Source organism: Sitophilus oryzae, unplaced genomic scaffold (genome assembly GCF_002938485.1).
Source record: "Sitophilus oryzae breed Bouriz unplaced genomic scaffold, Soryzae_2.0 scaffold_41_pilon_pilon, whole genome shotgun sequence".
NCBI classification, from domain to species: Eukaryota; Metazoa; Arthropoda; class Insecta; order Coleoptera; family Curculionidae; genus Sitophilus; species Sitophilus oryzae.
Genome location: NW_022146996.1, coordinates 3,693,222 through 3,717,398, shown reverse-complemented (window position 1 = coordinate 3,717,398; position 24,177 = coordinate 3,693,222). Strand labels below are relative to the sequence as shown.

At 32.4% G+C, this 24,177-nt stretch overlaps 1 protein-coding gene across 3 annotated transcripts; it reads left to right on the top strand.

Moving 5' to 3' along the window:
• Positions 1-257: 257 nt before the first annotated feature.
• Positions 258-23,703, top strand: LOC115885734 (glyoxylate reductase/hydroxypyruvate reductase-like). Of its 3 annotated transcripts, none has more exons than XM_030904733.1 (8): positions 258-367; positions 5,104-5,236; positions 10,188-10,315; positions 12,634-12,823; positions 17,197-17,366; positions 17,426-17,595; positions 20,860-20,980; positions 23,481-23,683. In XM_030904733.1, exons 2-8 carry the CDS (start codon positions 5,166-5,168, stop codon positions 23,600-23,602), a joined length of 972 nt encoding a protein of 323 aa, XP_030760593.1. In that variant the 5' UTR covers positions 258-367; positions 5,104-5,165; the 3' UTR covers positions 23,603-23,683. The 3 variants fall into 3 exon arrangements, with proteins under 3 accessions (XP_030760593.1, XP_030760591.1, XP_030760592.1); XM_030904731.1 differs by lacking the exon at positions 258-367 and adding an exon at positions 437-693 and having other exon boundaries at positions 23,481-23,703; XM_030904732.1 differs by lacking the exon at positions 258-367 and adding an exon at positions 4,918-5,047.
• Positions 23,704-24,177: the final 474 nt, after the last annotated feature.

The window sequence follows — 24,177 nt, the reverse complement described above, 5'->3', positions numbered from 1 at the left end:
CAAATATAGTAAAATGTAACTGAATATCATAAAGCATGAGGTACTCAAATATAAGCCATATTTAACCAACTCTTTGGTTCTATAATATTACTCTTCTAAATAGCATCCTATATTTTAACAATAACAATATTGCATCGTTGATTGTATGGAGTTATTGATTAAAATCGTTTTATTTTATCAGTGTCGATAAAACAGGCTAATCGATAATTACGTATCGTGAAAATACCCATCCCTACTTCAAAAAATTAGGACGATATTTGATAAGGATAATGATTCTATACTGTTAGTAATATTTCGGTAAACATTTAGAAAATAATGAATATTAAATTATTAAATTTGCAGTAATGTTTTGATGAAATATTATTTTGTAAGTAAATTCTATTTAAAATATTTATAGCTATAATGGATATCTTTGGTACTTGTAGTGTTTCTATTTACTTTACTTCGTGTATTAGGTACTGCCACAATGGTACTGCTTATTATGTGCCTTTTACTCACTTACAACACATTACCATAACCAGAAAGCGGTAGTCAAGAGATATTATTAACCTTCGATGGCAGGTCATTTTTAACTTCTTTTCAAACAATAACAAAACCTTTTACAACGGTTATATTGTTAAATTTGTGAATTTTATATTATTCTTGTGGCTTGTTTGTGGTGTTATTGATTATTAAAAATGAGATGTATTATAGGTAAGGACATAAAAACGTATTAATTCAAAAATATAAATTAAGATTTTTAGTTTGAAAAATCTTTCGAAAATAACACTGTGTAAATATTTAAATATCGTAACATTTGTTTCTAATTGATTGAAAATAATGAAACTAAATATAAATGTAAATATGACTAGAATAAATATTAATTTTCTTTGTGATCATTGAAGAATTTTGCAAAAGTCCACTTTTTAAACTAATGTTTGCTAATATTATAATATAGCTTGTTTAAAAAATAAGGGTAATAAAAGTTTTTCATATAAAATATTTCGATGTAGTGTTTTCCTACACTACACAAATTAAGTTGCTTGGTTATACAGGGTATTCCAAAATCCCATAGACATAGAACTACTATGGTGTTTTTGGAATAAGTAATAAGTGCTTTGGACACAATTTACCTCCATAAAAAAATTGCTTCGTTTGTCCGCTAGAGGGCATTAAATTTAAAAAAAATAAACACACTGATATTTTAAAAACCGTTATTTCAGTTGGAATGATATTTTAGGTGTCTATGTTTTGCAAAGTGCCCTATTTGACTTTCACAAAAATCAAGAAAAAGTACGGCAAGGGTCAAAACTACCCTCACCCCTACATAAATTTTAGTATAAATGTTTTCCACTTCAACCGATGATCGTTTTTTTTTCCTAAAATGGTCCTTCTAATACGTTCTAATATTTATTACATTTTTTGTCTCTTGCAAAAAACACCACCGCGCATACTTTTTGAGGAAAAAAATATTTTTCCGAAGCTGACATCTAAAAAATGTTTTTTTTGTCACATCAAACTATGGAGGCCCATAAAATCTATTATGCACTAATAATTTAGTTGGCGAAAAAATGGAATTTTATGTTAGTATCACAAATTACCTATATTTTACAATATGCATCATAAAAAACTTAAAAAATTAAAAAAAAATGGCGCCGGGAGGCACTTATATGGCAGATAACATAATTTAGATAATACATAAAAAGTAGATAACACATATAGTGTGACCAACGGATCTGTAGCTACGGGGTATCGGCAGGGGAACACAGTTGTAAACAAGACACGCACAATTTCATTCATAAAATAGGCATGGGCGTACGGTGTTTTATGAAAATAATGTGTATCATAAATATAAATTCTGATTAATATTTTTTTTTCAAAAAACTTTATCCTGTTTGAATCGTTACTGTTGAATTAGCAGATAAACACACTAAAAGCTTTTATTAAAGCTCCCTTAAATATTTTGAATAATTTTGTTATTATGTGTTGTTAATATAATAGAAGAAATAATTACAGCTGGGGGTTGGAACCTTTGGTGTTACACAGCAAAATAAAACACTAAATCAGCACAATACATCAAAACACTTTTATTTTTACACTGGGCGCACGTTTCGCTAACCATGTTAACATCATCAGCAGATGATCAAGACTGAGTCTTGAGGTATATTTATTTATATATCTGTACTAACTATATTTTTTTCTACGATACATAATTTTAGATATAACTATTTCCAGCGAAAAAAAAATCTTGAAAATAGTTAACTTTGGAAGCGCAAACAAAACATAATTTTACTCACCAGTAGATCCAATATTGCCTATTACACCAGATATGGTATCGCTCCGCCAGCACTTTTTAAAGGTTAGGTCATTGTCTACCCATGTCATCCAAATAGATAATACTTGGCGATATTTTTGAATTTCGCGTATATATTTATATCTCTTTCTGCAATATAATGGACCGTTCCATTAATATTTATCTGGTATTTTAACATTTACGCCAAAAAAATCCATTTGATTTTAATAACCCCCTAAGCGTTTCCCTGCCAAAGGAAAATTCGATTCTTCCTGCAAGTTTTGCAAAAGCTTTCTAATTGTGGGGACGACTTTGAATTCGAGATAAAATCTATTTATCAAATTCCTGCCCACTTGGAAATCAAAGTCGTCGAGCTCACGTAGCCGTTTCTTTCCAGGGCTGGATATCATTTTATCGGGGTTAGTTTCCAGTCTTTTTTTATCTTCTGTGTGAATTTTTTTATAGCCGATACGCTAACTCCGGTATAAAGAGGTATCCGCTCAAGTTTACGTTTAAGTGGCAACTTAAGCGAACTCTCTGTAGCTTCTTCGTCGCAAACCCTGTTATGAACATAAGGAAATAAACCAAATGAGATTTCATCCACGTTTATTTACATTTATTTTAGATTAGCTAAAATATTTAGGTAAAATGGGTGCTTTTCATTTTAGCCAATATTTAATTTTAGTATTCTAATAATTACATTATTATTATTCTACTTACCTATATAAATTATTTATTATTTCTCTTGTCCTGGCTATGTAGCGTCTTACCCTTAACAAATTTATTCATTTTAAAACACAAATATACGATCAAACTTAATATTAATAATTAAAAACTACGAACGAAAAACATTATAACAAGATAACAAAACAATAAAACACATTTTAACTATTAAATATACGAAAAATATAGGAATAAAGTTTAGGATAACCGGTATAAAATAATGAAAGAAAGTAATAATGATCAAAAGAATGACACCGCCACTGGATATTTCAATACTATTCAATATTTCTACTCTTTTCAGAAGTAACCGTGAAGTTGGGGATAAGGCTAGCGAATAGGAAAGGCGTAAAAGCCATGGCAACCGCGTGGTAACAAATCCTGTGACGTACTCTCGCCAATCATGTTCCATGAATAGGCGGCCATGCGCGGCGATGCCGGTTTGCCAATGATATCGTTGAAATATCTTCACCTTTCGTAATAAGCAGATTATACAGAATGAAAGAAATAAGTTATTAAATAAAACATATCCAACAATATGAACTACGTTAAAATTCCTTAGTAATATACGTCAGAATATATGCTAAACACATTATATATAATAAAAATATATTAAATTTATAGTTCATGTCTGGCAATTTTGCAATTTTATAGATAAACGTGGCAATATCGATTTTTTTTTCTCGCATTCCTTCCATAGCTTCAGATCCGTTGGTCAAACAGTAAATAGATAATACATAATTTGATTATGTGTTATCTGTGCTTATAGCCGCCCATACTAAAATATGTTAATAAAAAGTTGGTAGGCAGTTCTTTTAGTTTCAATTATCTCAAAAACTGCGACTTTGACTGATTTTGATGTTATTACAAATTTTGTTGCAAATATTAGTCCTAATCTTAAATAATCGAAAACCGCGTTTCGCTAGCTACTGTAATTTTGGAGTTACGATTTTTAAAATTTTTTAATCCCCTCCCATACCCCCTTACCAACCCCCCATCCCCACGAAAACCTAATGGCCAGATTCTCGGGTGCCACAGTATTTTTGTGCCAAATTTGGTTAAAATCGGTTTAGCGGTTTTTGAATTATCGTGTTACAGACAGACAGACAGACAGACACCATGAAAATATTTTGTATTTAGGTCATTTATGACCAAAATAGCTCATTTTGAGTGAAATTAAAAAAACTTTTTTTTTGTCGATCTTAATAGCCTACCATACCTCTTAGTATGGTCAGCTAAAATGAAATTTTAAATTAGTTAACGTTCGGGTTTATTTTTAATGCCCTCTAACGGACAAACGAAATACTTTTGTATAAAAGGTAAATAAATTATGGGCAATTAACTTATTTTGATTAAAAAAATACGTAGTTGTTTTATGTCCACGGAATATTGGAACTACCTGTATATTTTTGTAGGTGTGCTTTGGAAAAATAAGTTCTCTAAAAAATGTTTCTCCAAAAGTATGCGATGTCGCGATGTGGCGTTTTTTTACAAGAGACAAAAAATTTAGTAAATATCTACTAAAGGGACCATTACGCAAAGAAAATCTGTCGTTAGTGGAAGTGGGAAATACCTCGGAAAATACTTATACAAAAATTTATATAGGGGTGGGGATAGTTTTTGCCATTCCTGTACTTTTTCTTGATTTTTGGAGAAAGTCAAATATTAAAGCACGTAGCAAAATATAGACACCCAAAATATAATTCAAATTATTAAATTTGCATTTAAAATATTTTTTTGTTACTATACATGATGACATTTTTTTTTTCAAAAAAATCAATAATAAAAAATTATACTTTTGCCACACCCTGTATAATTAATATAGAACGTCGGGGAATCTACAAACGTAATGCGTTCAGTAATTATCAATGGGATGCTACTACACTAACCTTGTTGAATATTCGATACTCAATACAACAGATTGTTAAAATCCTGCACAGTATTAGCTTTGTCATGTACGCGTACACATTGTTTATTAGGCTATGCGTGCTAATCAAATGACTTAGTTTTCAAAAGAAATTTTTGTTTAATTTTTAAGAGTAGATAAGATATGGTGTTAGTAATCGCAGTTGTGGTACTTCAAACATATTCTAAATATTGTGTTATTTTAGGTAATAAGGTGTTGTATGTTGCAGTGCTGTTCTGCTTAAGCAAGATTGCGTGTGCCGAAAACATGGCGCTGAAAAAAGTGTTTATAGCTAATCCGTCAGTGCCCAGAGTAGCCTATAACATTTTTGAGAATTTGTAAGTAATAGATTGTTAAATATAATTTATATATCTGGACAAAACACGGGGTATTTCGTCACTGGATATCAAAAAAGTTATTTTTGTACAATGCCAGTCGGCTAGAATCCAAACGGGAACTAGCTTTTCAGTATTTCTTTATTGGTAATTAAATTTGCCTAATCAACAAAAAATATTTAATGTTTCAGGGGGTATATCACAACCGTTGTTAGAAGCAAAAAAAAAGTAAAGAAGAATTAATTTATAATAATAACAATTATTATTATGTATTTTTTAACATTTTTTTTTCAATTTGTATTTTTCTTCTGACTATAGGTGGAGACATGGTGGAGACATACTCGTACTAGGGTTCAGAACCGGGCAATCCCGGTACCGAAAATACCGGGTTTTTTTCAGACATAAAAGAACCGGGACTTGAAATTATTAATTCCTTCCGAGTTCTTTCGGTACTTTCGAGACCCGGTAATTAAAAAAATATTTTTTATTACATGCGAAAGTCCATTGATATTTTCTAGCGGTCGAAATCTAATTCTTCCAAATAAGCTGTGATGCTATCTTTTACTGTTCTGACTTCTGAAGTTCTTTTAATATGGTATGTTATTATTTAATCAGGTTAAAAAGCTGCTAAATATATTAGTTATATTTTTTATGTTATGTTTTTCTAGCCATTTGCATTTTTAATTGAAAATGTAAGGTCTTTTTTCAGATTTAGTTAAGGTTTATGTTGTTTAATGTAAAGTTTAAGTTACCTTTTTTTTCTTCACTTATATTTGTCCATTTGTGTTCATGTTAATTTTCTCATGATTGACTACTTAATAATTTGATATTACATATTTTCATGTAAAACTCAATTTTTATCGGTAACACTTTTGAAAACCATCCCTTGCTTGTTAATTATTGACGAACTGCACAATCATTGAATGAGCACAATCAGTGAATTAGTGTTTTATTTTGCTGTTGTAACATCAAAAGTTCCAACCTCCAACTGTAATGAATATTTTTTATTTGTTTTGTTGCTGTAATAATAACCGCCTGGTCATTTTTAATAAAATCCAAAAATTCTTGTATGCGATATATGAAAATTAAATGAGATTTGAAGTTCCGTTCTAATGAGCTTAACTGAACATCTATTTCTAGCGTCTGTCTACTTCAACATCATACGTGAAAATATATTAATAACAACCCTAAACAATGAAGGCATATAATTTACTCTAGTTTTAAAAATACTTTATTTTTATCTATAATTTTTATATCCATTTTGGCAAATTTACTTTACGCAAGTTTATTGGTTGTAAATCTTAAAAAATGGACAAAATGCATTTAGTAAGTCTGCTACTCAATTATTGAGGTTCCAATATTTTATTTTATTATTTAATAGGTTTATGTGAATTTTAAGTTACCTATGTTTTTTTTCTTTGCTTGTGTTCAGGCTATTTTTCTATTTAAAAATCTCAATTTTTTATCGATTTTACTTTGGAAAATCATCCCTTACTTTCTGATCGATGATTTCTGATACCGGAAGTACCAAAAAAACGAGAAATCCAGGTTCTTAAAAGGCTGGGTACCGAAACTCGCGGTTCTGAAAAATTCCCCTAAAAAAAGAGCCCTAATTCGTACTCTCTATAAGTGTCTCTGTTGATCAGGCAACTTTGATTAGAAGTAGAATGCGTGTCTCTCATTTTTGTAGTTAATTTTATATACAGGGTGGCCCATCGAAAACGTTCCGCAAGGCATAACGGCCAGGGTATTTATTTTTTCAAAAAATCCAAAACACGTCAATTTTGTTTGTGAGGGGGACAACTTTTGCCCCAAAAATGATTGCAAAATATTCAACCCTCTAAGCGGGGGTGTCATCCCCCAACTTTTTTCAAATGGAAAGGGGGGTCAAGTTGCGCCGCAATGAAAAGAGCTTTCTATTCTCTATATTTCCCCGCTTCGTTTTTGAAAATCGGTCGAGTCATTGAGAAAATATGAAGGATTGAAATTTGAAAAGTTTATTTAAGCATTTATCAGAGTAAATGATAATTAAGGATAAATTCCACCAATTTGCTGTTTTTTCTTATTATTTCTAGATGTTTACGCATTTTTTCACTTGCCACAACGTTGAACGATCAGGTGCGGTAGTTGCTAGATAGCTGTTCTGTGACTTGTACGTTGAAGTTCTTCTCAATATCGTTAAACTGACCCACAATGGAATTTCCAAAAATACCAGCCCACACGTTCAATTTCTGAGGGGTTTGTGTGTGCACCTCGTGAAAAACCCTGGGGTTGTCCTCAGCCCAGTACCGACAGTTGTGCCGATTAACTACACCGTTCAACACACTCGTTCACTCATAGCTTCGCAAAATTGCAAGCAACGATCAAAATCGTCTTCGTTGAGTTCTTGTACCAACTGAATTTTGTACGGGTGGAACTTGTGTTTTTTAATATCCTTTGGTACGATTCCCGCCGGTCTCATTGGCAAATTTTCTTGTACACAGAATACTGTCCATGGCAACTTGGCCCAATACGAATACCTCCATAGCTTCATTAACTACAGGATTTTCCCCCTGCCTCTTTTTATTCATAACAGATCCAGTTTCGCGAAATTTTGCTATTAACTGGCGAACAATTTTGCCATAAAGGTGTTTTTTGCAATTCTGCGCAACCCGATTGCAAACATCTAGAAATAATAAGAAAAAACAGCAAATTGGCGGAAGGAATTTATCCTTATCATTTAATCTGATAAATGTTTAAAAAACTTTTCAAATTTCAATCCTTCATATTTTCCCAACGACTCGACCGATCTTCAAAAACGAAGCAGGAAAGTATAGAGAATAGAAAGCCCTTTTCATTGCGGTACCCCTTGACCCCCCTTCCCATTTGAAAAAAATTGGGGGATGACACCCCCGCTTAGAGGGTTGAAGATTTTGCAATAATTTTTGGGGCAAAAGTTGTCCCCCTCACAAACAAAATTGACGTGTTTTTGAATTTTCTGAAAAAAATTACCCTGGCCGTTATGCCTTGCGGAACGTTTTCGATGGGCCACCCTGTATTTTATAAATACAGGGTGAGTTTCCTACGATGTTCTCTATGGGTATCTCGGAAACTACTGGAGATAGAAAGTCAGTTAAATGGGGAAAGAATTGCAGTTTTGTGGGGTCATAAATATGCACCTTTCAGATTTTTGAAAAAGTTCATGGCTTACTAGATATTTCGAAAAAAAACAAATTTCGGCTATTTTAAAAATTGTCCTAATTCCATTATAATCTATTTTAGACAAAAAGTTTTCATATAAAAGTTGTAGATAATCACATCCTTAATGAGATTAAAAAAAAGGCAGGCAAATGACAGGCTTTAGAAAAAAGCGGAGTGTCCTCCGCTTTTTTCTAAAGCCTGTCATTTTTAACATATGACACAAACATATGTTTTTTTAAATGGAAATCATAGTTGGCCATGACTTCATAAAAAGCGCCATTTTTAAGCATTTCAGCGATATAAGCTATAATATGTTTTTTTTTTCGAAAAATTACTGAGTTATAGGCAATTCTTATAATTTTTAAACAATTTCACTTAGTTAGTCATGGAAACAAGTTTAATCGTCTTTGCTCTCAGAAATGTGAAGCTGTCACATCCGAACTTTGTAAATTAAAATAAACAAAAATTGTAAATATGAAATTTTCAAATGAAGAAAAGCATGTAGGATTATTGGTTCAACTTTTCTTGACCATACATTTTCGAGAATACGTTGACAGGTGAATGTTGCGTTTTTAGAGAACGGTTTTCAAAACATGTTAAATTTTAACATTTAGAAAAGTTAAATTTAGTTATAGCAAATTCTTATCTTTCTTGACTAATTTCACTTAGATTGTATGGTATTCTTATTCTGTTATGTTTGTAACCTATAAAAAGTCAGAATATAGTATTAAACGGTTCTTTACATTTTACATTACACAAACTAAAACTGAAAAAAATAATACCACTACATACAGTTTAAGTTATTTTAGAAAATGTTGCTTTTTAAAAATGAATTACTATCATTCTCACAGAAGGACCGGTCGACTTAATTAAACTTCTCTCGTACCGCTACTTCGAGTGCCTTTTTTAATTCATAAGTTTTTTTGTAAACCTTATTCTTAACCATACAGCATAAGAAATCTAAAATGGATAAGTCAGGTGATCGAGGAGGCCCATGCAATTGGTCCACCTCTTCCTATCCCTGAGTTTGCATAATTATGATATAAATTATGAAATAATTTTTAACATTTTTTTCATTATGGGGAGGGGATCATAATGAAAGTCATTTTGGAACCGGTTGGAACCACTCTATTGATTCAGGAGTATCTCATTCATATTTACAATTTTTGTTTATTTTAATTTACAAAGTTTGGATGTGACAGCTTCATATTTCTGAGAGCAACGGCGATTGAATTTGTTTCCATGGCTAACTAAGTGAAATTGTTTAAAAACGATAAAAATTGGCTATAACTCAGTAATTCTTCGAAAAAAAAAATTATAGCTTATATCGCTAAAAAGCTTAAAAAATGGCGCTTTTTATGAAGTTATAGTCAACTATGGTTTCTATTTAAAAAAAAAACATATATGTTTGTATCATATGTCAAAAATTACAGGCTTTAGAAAAAAGCGGGGGACACAATCTCATTAAGGATGTGATTATCTCCAACTTTTATATGTGAAAACTTTTTGTCTAAAATAGATTATAATGGAATTGGGACAATTTTTAAAATAGCCGAAATTTGTTTTTTTCGAAATATCTAGTAAGCCATGAACTTTTTTAAAAATCTGAAAGGCGCATATTTATAACCCCACAAAACTGCAATTCTTTCCCCATTTAACCGACTCTCTATCTCTAGTAGTTTCCGAGATACCCATAGAAAACATCGTAGAAAACTCACCCAGTACATATATTAGTTTCTACTTTTCTGAATTTAGTCTTTGATATATTTTGTAGTGTAGAAGTCATTACATCATCTGGTTATGACAGAGAATCTATTATAAAAGGTCTGTCAGGCGCAAATGTTGATGCTCTGTTCTGGGCTGGAGGTGTCAAGTTAGATAAAGAAATTTTAGATACAGCAGGTTAGAAGTACTTTTATTTTACATTAATATTACATAAATATCAAATATTGGCTTAATTATTTTAATTAAATTTGCTTCTTTTTTTTCCAACGTTGGACATATCGTGTAGTACCGACTTAGTAAGCGGCTTAAGTCGGTACTAATGCCGATTAAAAATTGTCTCTTGATATTTTGTCGATTTTGGCCGACATGATTAAATAAACGCTTTTTCCTCTTCCTTCTTCTTCTTCCTTCTTCATACTAGGCGAATCGCCTGTTTGGTTTCGTCGTCTCTACCGGTTAGACTAACAAGTTGTCGCTCCATCGTTTTTGTGGACGACCTAAGCTTCTGCGACCTAGCGGTGATTTGTCGTGTGCAACTCTCACTATCCTTCTGTTGTCCATTCTGCTGATATGCTCGTTCCATTCTTCCTTTCTGCTGAGTACCCGATCATTTACATTTTCGACCTTGCATGCTCTTCTTATGCTTTCATTTCTCTCCCTGTCCAGAAGCGTCTTTTCAGCTCTTAGTACTCTCATTTCGGTTGTCCCTAATAGTTGTTTAGTTTTCACTGTATCAGGTCGAATTTCTGCAGTGTATGTCATTATTGGTCGTACCGTTGCCTTGAAAATTCTCTCTTTAGTTTCCACTTTAGTTGCTCTTCTGGTTGCCTTCGTTGTCCGTTCTCGCACTCCGCCTCTACATCACCATATCCTGGGATTTCTATGCCTAGATACTTTATTTCTTGCTGGGTAATATTGCCCTCGACTTCCAGTTTGCATCTTATTGGTACTTTTGATGTCGTGATGCATTTAGTTTTTTGGGTTGATATTATCATATTAAGTGATTTGGCAGTGCAGTTAAATCGATGTAATAAACGCTGTAGATCGTCCTCATATTCGGCTACCAATACGGCGTCGTCGGCATAGCACAGAATAGTAATTTCCTGGTCGCCCATACTGTCTCCCTTCAGTAAACGTACATTTCCTATTATTTCGTCAATAATGATGTTGAAAAGAAGAGGACTCCCTGGTCACCTTGTCGGATACCATGGCCTACATTTATTGGTTCAGTCAGGACCCCGTTAATTTTGGCTTGAATTTGGTTCGCTTCATATATTATGTTTTCTATGGTTTTAACGAGGTTGTTTGGGATTTGCCTATTGTAAAGAAGTTGTACAACGTCTCTCAGCCGCACACGGTCGAATGCTTTTTCTAAATCAATAAAACACATATACGCTGGTTTGTTATATTCGATTGATTTTTCTGTTGACAAAAACCGCGTCTGTGCATGATCTGCCCGATCTGAAACCTTGTTGTTCATCTGCTAAGCATGTTAAGTCGTTAATTTTGGTTGTTATCACTTTTGTTTAAGTTTTAGTGCGGTGCTTAGAAGATTTATGCCTGTATAGTTTGAGGGCAGTTTCTTATCTCCTCTTTTAAACATCAAAATAGTGGTGCTGGTTCGCCATTCAACGGATATCCTGTGTTGGTAAAGAATTTTTTGAATCAAGGATGTTAGCTGCTGTATGTGGCAATGGCCGCCATATTTAAGTAATTCGTTTGGGATGTCATCTTGCCCTGAGCTCTTCCTATTCTTTAGATTTCGAAGGGATATAATTATATCGGCTGCCTCAATCTGTACGTTGTAGTTCGTCATTATTTCGGGTGTATTTAGTTCGACCTCGATTTCTTTAGATTTGTATAGTTCTGAAAAATAATCAACCCTGGATTCCCTAGCTATGTGATTTGTTTCAACTAACTCGTTAATCTCTTTCCTTTGAGGTCCTATAAAGCGCCAAAATAAATAAACACAATTTTATTAATTTGCCTTGTTCGAGGTCTAACAGCAAACTTCATTTACACCCTGAATCATCATCAAAAAAATATAAAAAAAGTTCCTATAAGCTTGTGTATAGAAATGCAGAGTTATAGTACAGGATGTTAAAAGTCTTTAGAATTAGGTGTGTTTTGTAATTATCTTAAATTCTATTATTTTTTATTTGAATTTGCTGTACGTTGGACTAATACTAATAATGAATAGTAATAATATTTAATAATAAATTAGATAATCATTTATTAGTTTTATTTTTATTAATTGTGATTAATAAAATTGCGTTTATCTCATTTTTTTTAGACTTCGATTTCAGTTTTTACATATTTACCCAACTTTGTATCTCTTCTAGCTTACAAGATCACTGTAGTGTGCATTCTTATATGGAACACCTTGTATAATAATAAATTAAATTCTTGTAAAAAGATAAAATTTTACAGATTAAATAAACCTTACTGGTATATTTTTGAAACACTGAGTGCCTCTAAAACAGATTTTCTTTTAGGTCCCCAAGTAAAAGTTGTAGGTACAATGTCAGCTGGATACAATCATATAGATACAGCCCTATTAAAAGCAAAAGGAATTGTATTAGGAAATACACCACGGGTCTTAGATGATGCAGTAGCTGATGTAGCGCTCCTTTTAGCTATGTCAGCTTCTAGGAGATATACGGAAGGTCGAAGGCACATCGAAGAGTAAGTTTTTATAGATAAGAGTACACATTAAGCGAAACATACCTAATCTATAAATTAAATAGAAAATAATTGCAACATAATATCAATAAGTGTTGTTTACATTTTCTCTTAAAGTTTGTTTATTGATTTTCATGTCACTGTAATACGCAAAAACTAATGTTATTTAAGTATATGTTTACGTAGTAATTATACACTAGTCATCAAAAACATTTTTTCTTTCTCGAGTCCTGGCACTATTCCTGCTGATTCTTTAAAATGAAGTCCTGAATCCAAATATAACTCCCGTTTTCTTCTACCAACCACTATTTTCAGGGGAGCCTCTCTCTCTATTTTTATCATATTTTTATCACTTCTTGATAATAATGATAATTTTATGGACAAAGTTTAATTTGTAGAGACGAAAAGAATTTTTTTTAACTATATACAATAATAAATAAAAAGATTTCTACCTTTATCTGGTGCTTGCCAGTTATACCTTGAGGTACAACTCTCGGGTCCCAAAAACTAGCAATACTTTGCCCATATGCTTGCATTCCACTTCCCTGAAAATCACTTCTTCATCTCTCATATAATTTGATTATTCCATCGTTTTTTGTATCATTTTTACCAGAAAATCTCCCACTAAGCTGTTTCGCATTTATTTTGAAACATTTTATATATCAGACATAGGTACATGTATATGCTTCTTTAAGAGTCTATTACGCTGTACTGTTCGGGTCGCTCTCAGGGGTCGGGTAAAGCGGGTGTGTGGCCGAAGGAAATATATATTATATTGCAGAAATCTGCCTAAGGCTTAGCCCGATCCTGTCGTGTTAAGCTACATCCAAAATTCCAAACACACATGCTTTGATTAAGGTTTGCAGAGCTTCAGCATTTGCCATAAAATAGTGAGCAATTTGTTACAAAGCCATATACATTATATATCACTGTAATCACAAAACTACAATCTATTTCCGTATTGTAACGGAACGTTGGAATTTTAAATTATATCCAAAAAATTCTTATGGGTTTTTCGCCACTGCACTGCAAGAAAAATCTACAAAATCTTGTTTAAATTATGTCTTTATTTTCGAGAAAATTTAGTCCAAACATAAGGAATATTTTGTTGATGTTTGACCATCAAAATCTTAAAAAGTTCTCTAAAAATGTGCTACAATACGGATGTTATCTTTAATTTCCTTCTTTATTGGTGTAAAAATAAACTCTTAAGGAATCTATTTATTGTGTTATTTTATTGATTTATAATAATAATAGCTCCCGTATGCGTATTTCCATAATATACCATGTAGAGAACATAAGGTCTCTAAGCCCCGCCCACAAGCTTAGTTCAGCAGTAAAGATGTCTCTAACACGGTATAGAACGGAATGGGAAATGCGCCAAAATCGGGTATAGTTCGTAGTCGCATTACTCGCGTTATTTTTGATAGCATGAACAGTAATATTCATTTGTGTAAAATAATACCGTATGGTAAAAAACGACGTCAGCGATGGCTATGAAATGCAGATCGCTGCCATTTTATATATAAATTTATTGGAAAATGTCATCAATCTTTATTTCCCAGCCAACTGGACGCCGTTTTTTTCAATCATTTATATTAAAAACATGACAAAATATAAAACAAAGAAAATATCAACAAAAATAACATTTAATTATTAAATAATGTATATATTATTAACTTCTTTAAAATATCAGCCACTTAAAAAATAATAAAAATAAGCATTGTTATTTCCTGTTAGATTGTATTGTTTAGTTTAAAGTATTAAATATTAATGTCTTTTGGCATTTAGTGTATTTTTGGTAATATTTTTGCTCAAGCACTATTTTTTTAGTCTGTTCTCTTCTGATAGCCTTACTGATCGAGAGCCTTTTTTTCGAGTGCAAACAGCAAGTTCTTCTGGATAAAGCTCTTGGTTGTACTTTAGTATACTACTTGCTTTTTTTACAGGTTATTGTAGTATTTTTGAGAAATGCTTTTAACTGCTGCACTGTGTCAATATGATGTGACATTATTAAACCGTGTTAATATTTCTAGCATCTGATTACTTTTCTATTTTTGTGTTAAACCTAGTACTTAGTACTTTTTTCTATATTTGTTTTCAATAAAGCATGTTGGTCTACAAAACTTCTTAAATTCTTCCAGCCCGACAAATATTATTTACTTACAGCACTGTTTTTTGGTGAATAGCTGTTGTCTCTTATGAAGTCGAATTGCTATTTATATCGACAATTTTACTTCAGATTTTATATTTGTTAACATAATCTCTGACGTACATTGCTCAGCCATCCTGATACTTGTTTACAATTCCCAACGGTCGCAAACTGTCTAATTCAATGCAAAATAGAAGAAGTGACTAAGAATGTGACATATATCACGTTGTAACGCTGAGAAGGCGACTCCATACTATACCACATTTGGCGCGTTATCCTATTCCATTCTATACCGCGTTAAAGACATCTTCAATGCTAAACTAAGCTTGGAGGCGGAGCTTAGAGACCCTATGCTCTCTACTATGGTATATTATGGAAATACGCCTCCCGTATATAGCTTTTAACGCCTTGAGAGTAGCAAGGTACAGCTTGCCATACTAGAGCCGTTCGGTATACAAGGAAGGTAATGTGGCTAGCACTACGCTTCAACCGCCTATTATTACCTCAGGATTGTGAATCCCAAGTACTCATTTAAGGCTGAGTCGACCTAGGTACCCAAACTATTTTTATTTTTATAAAAATAGTCGGCTGATGAAATGCCGGGTGTGGGAATCGAACCCACTACCTTCAGATTGGTAGACGAGAGCCTGTATATCTACGCCACCGGGCACCTTTTAATGATCACACACTGTGTCAATTTTAGAACTTCCCACCCTTAATATCTTTCTTGCAGTTAAAAATATGAAAAATCGGAAAACACGTCAATTCTATTTGTAACGGGGACACTTTAAATGAATACTTTTAGCATTTTTCTTTCAACCCCCTAGGAGGGGTAGATGTCACCCTTACAATCTTAAATGGGAATGTGGGTCAAGTGGCACATCGTTTTAAAGAGCGTTTAATTATCTTTTTGGTGGTATCCTACTTTGCTGTTTTTTTTTCCAGAGATTTCCGAATAATCGTGTTTCAAAGTTGCAGAAACAATTAAATATGTCTGCATTGAGATTTTGGTTTTCAGGCTAGTGTTTACACAAAAATTATTGTAATGGGTCTCCTTGTAGTACAAATGATTAGAAGATTAGGTGGTAACATGGACGTAGCCATTACATTTTTCCAGGGGGGTCAAAATACTAATAAACAGAAAACATCATAACTATTAACGTTTCTTTTCTCAGATTATTTATTATTTTTTTCAAACCCTCACCCCCATTTTTCGACATACACAATATCCCCAAAAAGTTAATGTTTGGGCTGGTGTTTTAGGAAATGCTTGAATGAATTGGTCCTTTATTTATTGAAGGAAACTTATTGACAGGGGATCTGCATCTTAATATGCTTCAAAAGACTAATGATCCTTTTATCACCCAAGAGCTGGAAACTCAAATTGATGCAGAGGGTAATCCAGTTTTACAGGAGGATTTGTTAACATCCCAGTAGGACGGTGTTCCACCTCATTTTCTTCCAGTCCGACAGTGGTTAAACGAGAGATTTCCGGTTACATGGATTGGCAGAAGTGGACCAATTGAATGGCCTCCAAGATCACCGGATTTAACATCTTTAGACTTCTTTCTTTGGGGACATCTTAAATCAGATCTTTATACAACACAACCTACTGATATTAATGATCTTAAAAGGCGAATTACAGCAGAATGCCGGTCAATTCCCGGTGAAGTTTACCGAAATGTTAGGGAGGAGTTTTAAAACAGACTCTACTCGTATTATTGTTTACAAGAAAATGAACAACTTACAAGATAGGGCGTAAGTAGTGTAACCTAATATTCTAATCATTTGTACTACAAGGAGATACATTGCAATCATTTTTGTGTAAACACTAGCCTGAAAACCAAAATCTCAATGCAGACATATTTAATTGTTTCTGCAACTTTGAAACACGATTATTCGGAAATCTCTGGAAAAAAAAGCAGCAAAGTAGGATACCACCAAAAAGATAATTAAATGCCCTTTAAAACGATGTGCCCCTTGACCCACATTCCCATTTAAGATTGTAAGGGTGACATCTACCCCTCCTAGGGGGTTGAAAGAAAAAAGGCTAAAAATATTCATTTAAAATGTCCCCCTCACAAATAAAATTGACGTGATTTTCATAATTTTAACTGCGAGAGAGATATTAAGGGTGGAAATTTTAAAATTGACATAGTGTATACATTTAATGCAGAATTTCGTGACAAAAATAATGTATTTAGTACGTTCTCTATATTTACAGGGGAACGTGGATTAACTTTTTCAACACACAATGGATGTTAGGTCAAGATATTAGCGGATCTACTGTTGGCATTGTTGGATTAGGAAATATTGGACAGGCAATAGCGAAGAGATTAAAGGGATTTGGCGTGGCAAAGATTTTATATACTGGACATAGAGAAAAGCCAGAGGGTAAACAATTGACTGAAATATTTTTTTATGCTCTACTTTACCCAATATTTATCTTTTAGGAAAAGAACTAGGAGCTCAGTTTGTTAATCAAGACACGTTAAATAGAGAGAGCGACTTTATCTTTTTGGCTGCACCACTTACTAACGAAACTAATCAAATGTGCAATGCAGATTTTTTTTCGAAAATGAAGAAAACTGGAATTATAGTAAATATTAGTAGGGGACAATTGGTAAGTGTTATTAAACGTAATAGCTAGGTATTTGTATAGTATTTAGGTAAAATAAAACACTAAATCACCACAATACATCAAAACATTTTTTCTTTTAAACTGGACGCGCGTTTCGCTTACCATTTTAGCACCATCAGCAGATGATTATAAACTAAAAGGAATTTTTAAGAATGTCAATTATAAACTTGTGTATAGTGCTAATAATAAATTACAACAATTATTAGGTAATCCAAAGGACAAAACACCTCTACTGGAAAGGTCGGGTATTTATGAAATTTCTTGTAAAGATTGTAATCAGAAATATGTTGGGCAAACTTGAAGATCAATATTAAATTTAAAGAACATTTAACTCAGATAAGATATATAGTAGACCGGATAAATCTTGCGTTGCCGAACATATTGTTGATAAAGAACATTGTATAGATCTTAATAACTTGAAATTAATTAAACAAGTCTCAAATTACAGGCAATTAGATGCATATGAAAGCATTAGAATTAATAAATGTAAAGATAGTATGAACAGAGACAACGGTCCAATTCCTTCAAGTTCTTTGTTCCTACTACTCTAGTGGCGGAAATTTAACTGTTACGCTCAGTGGGTTCTGACTCGGTTGGCTAGATCTTGCCACGCCCACTCTGTGCCCACTGAGCGAGTATATAAACGCTCCAATTGTAGATTGTATTTTAGTTTATAATCATCTGCTGAAGATGCTAACATGGTTAGCGAAGCGTACGTCCAGTGTAAAAGTAAAAGTGTTTTGGTGTATTGTGGTGATTTAGTGTTTTATTTTGCTGTGTAACACCAAAGGTTCCAACCCTCAACTGTAATAGTATTTAGATGCTAGTAATGTATGATCGAAAAGAAACGGCTTCCAAATAAACATTGACCATACAATTTGAAATATATTATGACAGCGATCTGCATTTCATAGCCATCGCTGACGTCGTTTTTTAATATAACATATTCATAATGGTCTATACGGTTGACGAATTCTACCGGGGCTCCCTTGATATTAGTGTTTAGAGTCTAGAATTGCTTGTTAGTCTGACTTATTCTTTTTAGCGTTATTTTTAATTTTCTCTTTATTCTGTATATTGTATATGTTATTTTACTTACTTGTTTGCACCTATTTTTCTGAATACTGCTTGTTTGTTTAAATGGATGTATTTCTATCTTATATTTACACAATTTTTTTTAATTTAGGTTTAGATTTAGGAATATTTATACTTTGTTAACAAAAATTTTTATATTTTTTAAACAATAAAGTACTATTGAAATTGAAATATAATCATAAGCATATCTAGTTCGGACTCATTAACTGCTTTTAAAAATTTAATCGTAATTTTATTATACATAGTGTTTGGAGAAAATTGCAAAATATGGATTTTCTTTTAAAAGTTTCTAAGAAATTTTTATTCGTCTTAATAGTATCTCATCTCAGATCAAACTTAGTATAAAGTAGCTTAATATTTTTTTAGTTGCAGGGTGTAAAAAATATTATAGTAAGTAACAGTGTACCAAACAATGTACAGGGTGAGCTCGAGGGTGAGTCAAATTGGACGCTTCTAAACGCCCTTTCCCTAAACAACACCCTCTATAGGAGATAGACGAAAACTAATATCAGTGTCTGGAGCTCATTTTTTATCAAAAACATGATGGTGAAAACCGTCCACGTCGATATCTGTTACTGTTTATGAATTACGGGATGTTTTTCAAAAATGTGCATTTTTAACAAATCGCTGTAACTTTTTTGCTATGGAAAATTTTGTATTTTTATGAAAACATTTTCAAAGCATCTTTTTACGTAGAATTTAATGGTTTAAGTATATTTTTTTTAAAATTAATAATTTAAGAATTATCAACAGAAAATTTAATTTTTTATATGGGACACCCTGTATATTTTCAATTCATTGAAAATAATTTAAAATTACCTTTCCAAAAATATAGCATACTTGATATTTTGCTTAATATTTCTCTAGAGATATAGAGTTTTTAAAAATTTACCTACTTTGAAGAAGTAGTTGGCTTTGAACCGCGCGGGTGTAATGCAAAAAAATCTAGTTGTGACGAGCAACTAAAACGCAAATAATATTTGCAATGAGAGATGCAGAATTTTATACCAATTTAAACTATATTTAAAATCACCAACACTTTTAAACTATGTCTAATAACAATAAAAATAAATAGCAAACCAAGACATGAAATGTGTTCGACAGTCGACCGCCTTCTTTATGGACCGTTTTTTAAACATTTCTCGCGAAATTCATTAACTCAGTGGGGATGAAATATACCATTGCATAACCGCTATGTACAATTCTTGTCTATCTAGAGCTTTTTTGTCCGTATTTACAGGCAATTTAAAAATAAGAACCTTTATTTTTCCGTAAAGATAAAAATCCATAGGCGTTAAGTATGGCGGCCCCGGCGGCAATTGGCTACAAATATTTGTTAATAACTTTAGCGTCCTGAAGCGGTTCTTGCTGGAAAAATATGTTTTTGAGTTCCATTAGGGGCAGACCATCAATAAGGGGTCGAAAGCCCAAACCAGTGGCTAACTTTCTAAATTCTGTATTTCGAAGGGGACTATAACAAAATATCAAGTGTGCTATATTTTTGCAAAGGGCTTGTTTAAGTTCTCTTCAGTTAAGTTCAAAAGTTTTAAGTTCTCTTCAGTTAAATAAAAATATACAGGATGTCCCTAATAAAAAATCAAATTTTCTGTTGATAACTTTTAAATTAGTAATTTTAAAAAAATTATACTTAAACCATTAAATTCTACGTAAAAAGGTGCTTTGGAAATGTTTTCACAGAAATACAAAATTTTCCATAGCAAAAGTTACAGCGATTTGTTAAAAATGCACATTTTTGAAAATCACTCCGTAATTCCGAAACGGTAACAGATATCGATGTGCGGTTTTTACCATCACGTTTTTGATAAAACCTCCAGACACCGATATTAGTTTTCGTCTGTCTCCTCTATAAAAGAGGGTGTTTCTCTTTAAAAGCGTCCAATTTGACCCGCCCTGTACAGTGAGTGGTACTAATAAATTAAAATAAAAGAAAAAGTTCTCTTATATAGTAATATACCGTGCCATGCTTTATAACAAGATATATTGTAAATTTTTAGAGCATATCTGGCATGTAACTATGTTGTTTATTTTTTTTTCTATTATATACTGCTGTCAAATTCCTACTAGCTCCCTATCAAAAATTGTTTTACATCCTCATTTTCATGTTTCTTAATTTTAATAATTAATTTTTAGATTGATCAAGCTGCTTTGATCAAAGCTTTAAAAGATGGTGAAATATTTGCAGCCGGTCTTGATGTTATGGACCCAGAACCTCTAAATAGGGATAGTGAATTATTGAAATTATCTAATGTTGGTGAGTATTATATATTACAGATTTGACAATTGTTAACCCTGAACTGCCGTGGTGGGGTCTAGCGGACCCCAAGCACTATTTAAACCTCTGTAAAATGTTTATGTTTAAGAATTAGGTCTCGCCGCGCCATTTACCTTTAAGTTAGGGTACCAATATGCAACTGTTAAAGGCGCACTTGATTTTATCAAGTATTGTTCCTACCAGCAGAAGCTAAAGTTTCATTGGGGTCTGTGTGGCACCACCACGCCAAGAATGTTTCATTATTAGGAGGGTGGGTAGTCTAAAAAGTGTGCCTCACTGGGACGCTAATTTTGAGGAAGCATTAATTGAGTGGTTTGATGAACTTAAAGAGGCTTGAGTGAGATGAAGATCATCGAGACATTGATTTTTCTCCGTAAGAATAACTCCGATTCTGAATCTCTTACTTATAGATGAGAGAATAATCAATACCTGAAAAGAAAGAGATATTGGATATGTCAACCATATGTCAACGAAGAAATGACAAAAAACAAAAATCTCATGAATCAAATGTGCACGATCCACGGCAAATGCAGATCCTATATTAGCATGTACTGTATTTGAAAAATTTATGTAGGTACCTACATTCCAGGTTTGCAGTTTTGTTGAAAATAACTTATCTTTATTACTTTAGCTTCACATTTCAGTTGTTTGTACTTTTAGTAATACGGTAAAATCATAAAATATATATGTTTTTAATTTCTATGGGTTCTTAGCCAAGTTATATTTCTGTTGTCAAAAATTCCTAAAAAATGCGTTTTACTTTATTTTTGTGTCCGTTCTTATTCATTTGTTGAAAATTAATGAAATTGTTTGTTCGCAAGTTTGAATATATGGTAAACAGTGTTAAAATAACAAGCTTTTTATAGAATCTCTTCATCATGTACTTTTTAACTGAAAAAAAAATGGGGTCCCCAGCACGCCCTAACCGGTACGGAAATTCATCACGCCAGCGCTCGTTGAGGGCTAACAAGTACATTAACACAAATTTAACTATATAATTATGCCCAATATTTCACGTAGTCAAAGAACTTCCATGACCCAATCTCATCCTTGTTGATGACAATACTAAGAATTACTGGTTGCATAACCAGATTAGCAGTTAGTAATCTGTGGATGTAAGAAGAACATTAATAAAAAGAAGAACGCGAGAAGTCGTGGTCTGAACACAGTCTGAAGAACTTATTGTTTATTGTTAAACCAATTAGAAGCTATAAATAAATACGTTTTCTTTCGATTCACTGAGTTTGACTGTGCCATTCAACAATCCTGTCATCTTGAAGATTTTTCTAAAAACGTTAGATATTTCATTTATTGCTGCATATTCAAAAACTAATTTTTAGAACGTTTATATTTTAATTCCATAAAACAAACCATCCACTCCCAAGAAATATTAAACAATATTTTATTCTATATATAGAGTATTAAATTTAGTTTCCTCGATACATGCCAGATCATATTTTCTTGATTGATGCCTACTTAAATGAGACAAACTCATTTGAGGACTTCAGCTCTTCGGCTTAGTTGAATCCCTTTGGCATCTTGCATTGGAAGACGCACTAATCTAAGTCAACCTAATTTTGTAAAGCAATTTTGCTGGTGGTGTCTATGACCTTACTCGTCATAGCTCCTATAAATATATTCATGCCGTGTTTATCTATAGCCCATTTAAATTGAATTTTCAGACCTTAGGAAAATATTCTAGAGGTCCATCTGTGAAGATATTGATTAATTTTTCAGACATAGTTTTATTTCCATAAGTGTAAATATCGTAGAACTTGTCAAAGACTCATAGTCAAAAACTTGTAGCCCTCCAACTACCACTTTACACCAGAGTCCGATCCCGCATTGCTTTAGTGCAAAGAATGGGTACATTTACTTCAAATATATGTTTTACTGCCCATTGTCTTTCTTCTCTCTTTTCAGTTTATTATACTTTGGACTGTCCAACATATTAACTTCCATTGTTTTTCCCCTTGAACTAAGTATACCGTACTGAATTGCCCTCTAGAGACATGCCATCGTTCATATGTAATCAGTGTATGCTGAACATTCACTTTACCACAGTAGTTGTTTGATGCACTACACCATACGACGGTCAATTAAATATTTTCTAAAACACCTGGCACCTCCAGACAATGCTTTATGCATGAAGTAATCCACTTCTTCTTATTGTATGTTCTAACATAGTTGTATGTCGTGTAGGTGAATATCCATCTATATCCATCTACCATATATTCCGTTATTTCATTTCACTCGTCACTGCTGGAGAAGGTTTGTCATCGTTAGATCTATTTCTCATCATCTGTTGATTATACTAATAGACATAGATAATGAATATGCATATAGAACAAAGAAGTATTTTGTTTAATTGCGTTTAAATGGCATGTTCATATATTTTAACACTATAATTTGTAACTTTGTTTGCAGGTGGTAGATTTGCATTAGTTCCAGAATAATAATAGAATTGCATTCTTTTCAGTGTTGACGCCCCATATTGGTAGTGCCACAAACAACACCCGAAACGCAATGGCAGAACTGACTGCTAAGAATATTTTGCGTGGATTAGGCGGAGAAGAAATGTTCACTCCTGTCAAACTCTAATGAATTACTTTTTATCTAATGAATGTGAATGTTACATAATATTTTTTCTTCTTGTTCATAATATCTTTGTTATTATTAAAATAAATAATCTCTTAATTTTGTATTGTTTTTTTTTGCAAAACAGTATTTCTCTGGGTAATTTATTCTAAATTAAGTCAATTTGTACTAAATACGGAAGTTGATCTTATTGTTTCGAAATATATATTGTCTGCCAGATTATGAACTGCTTAGATCTTATTATTTCTTTGTTTATATTTATATATTACAACTTCAACGATTATTTAATTTTTTGAATAAATTCGGTATTTAATTTTTTGAATAAACATATCATTTTATCAACTTTATAAAATTTGTTCAACCTACAAAACCATTCCAAGTTAATTTTGGTATTAGTTTTTACAACTTGCCCCCTCAAAGCGCCAAAACCCGATAGAGAAAAAGATTAAAGTATTTTCTAGTAAACCAAAATGAACATGCTTACAGTCATAAAAACTATAAAAAATGATCTGACCATCAAAATCATAAGAAAAATCGTACCAAAATAAATAAAAATAAGTATTTCCATTTGGTATTTA

Excerpts from the sequence above, each read along its gene's own strand:
- LOC115885734 (XM_030904731.1), top strand. Across the intron at positions 10,316-12,633 it reads AGAAATTTTAGATACAGCAG|GTCCCCAAGTAAAAGTTGTA; the intron begins GTTAGAAGTACT and ends ATTTTCTTTTAG. Across the intron at positions 17,367-17,425 it reads ACATAGAGAAAAGCCAGAGG|GAAAAGAACTAGGAGCTCAG; the intron begins GTAAACAATTGA and ends TTTATCTTTTAG.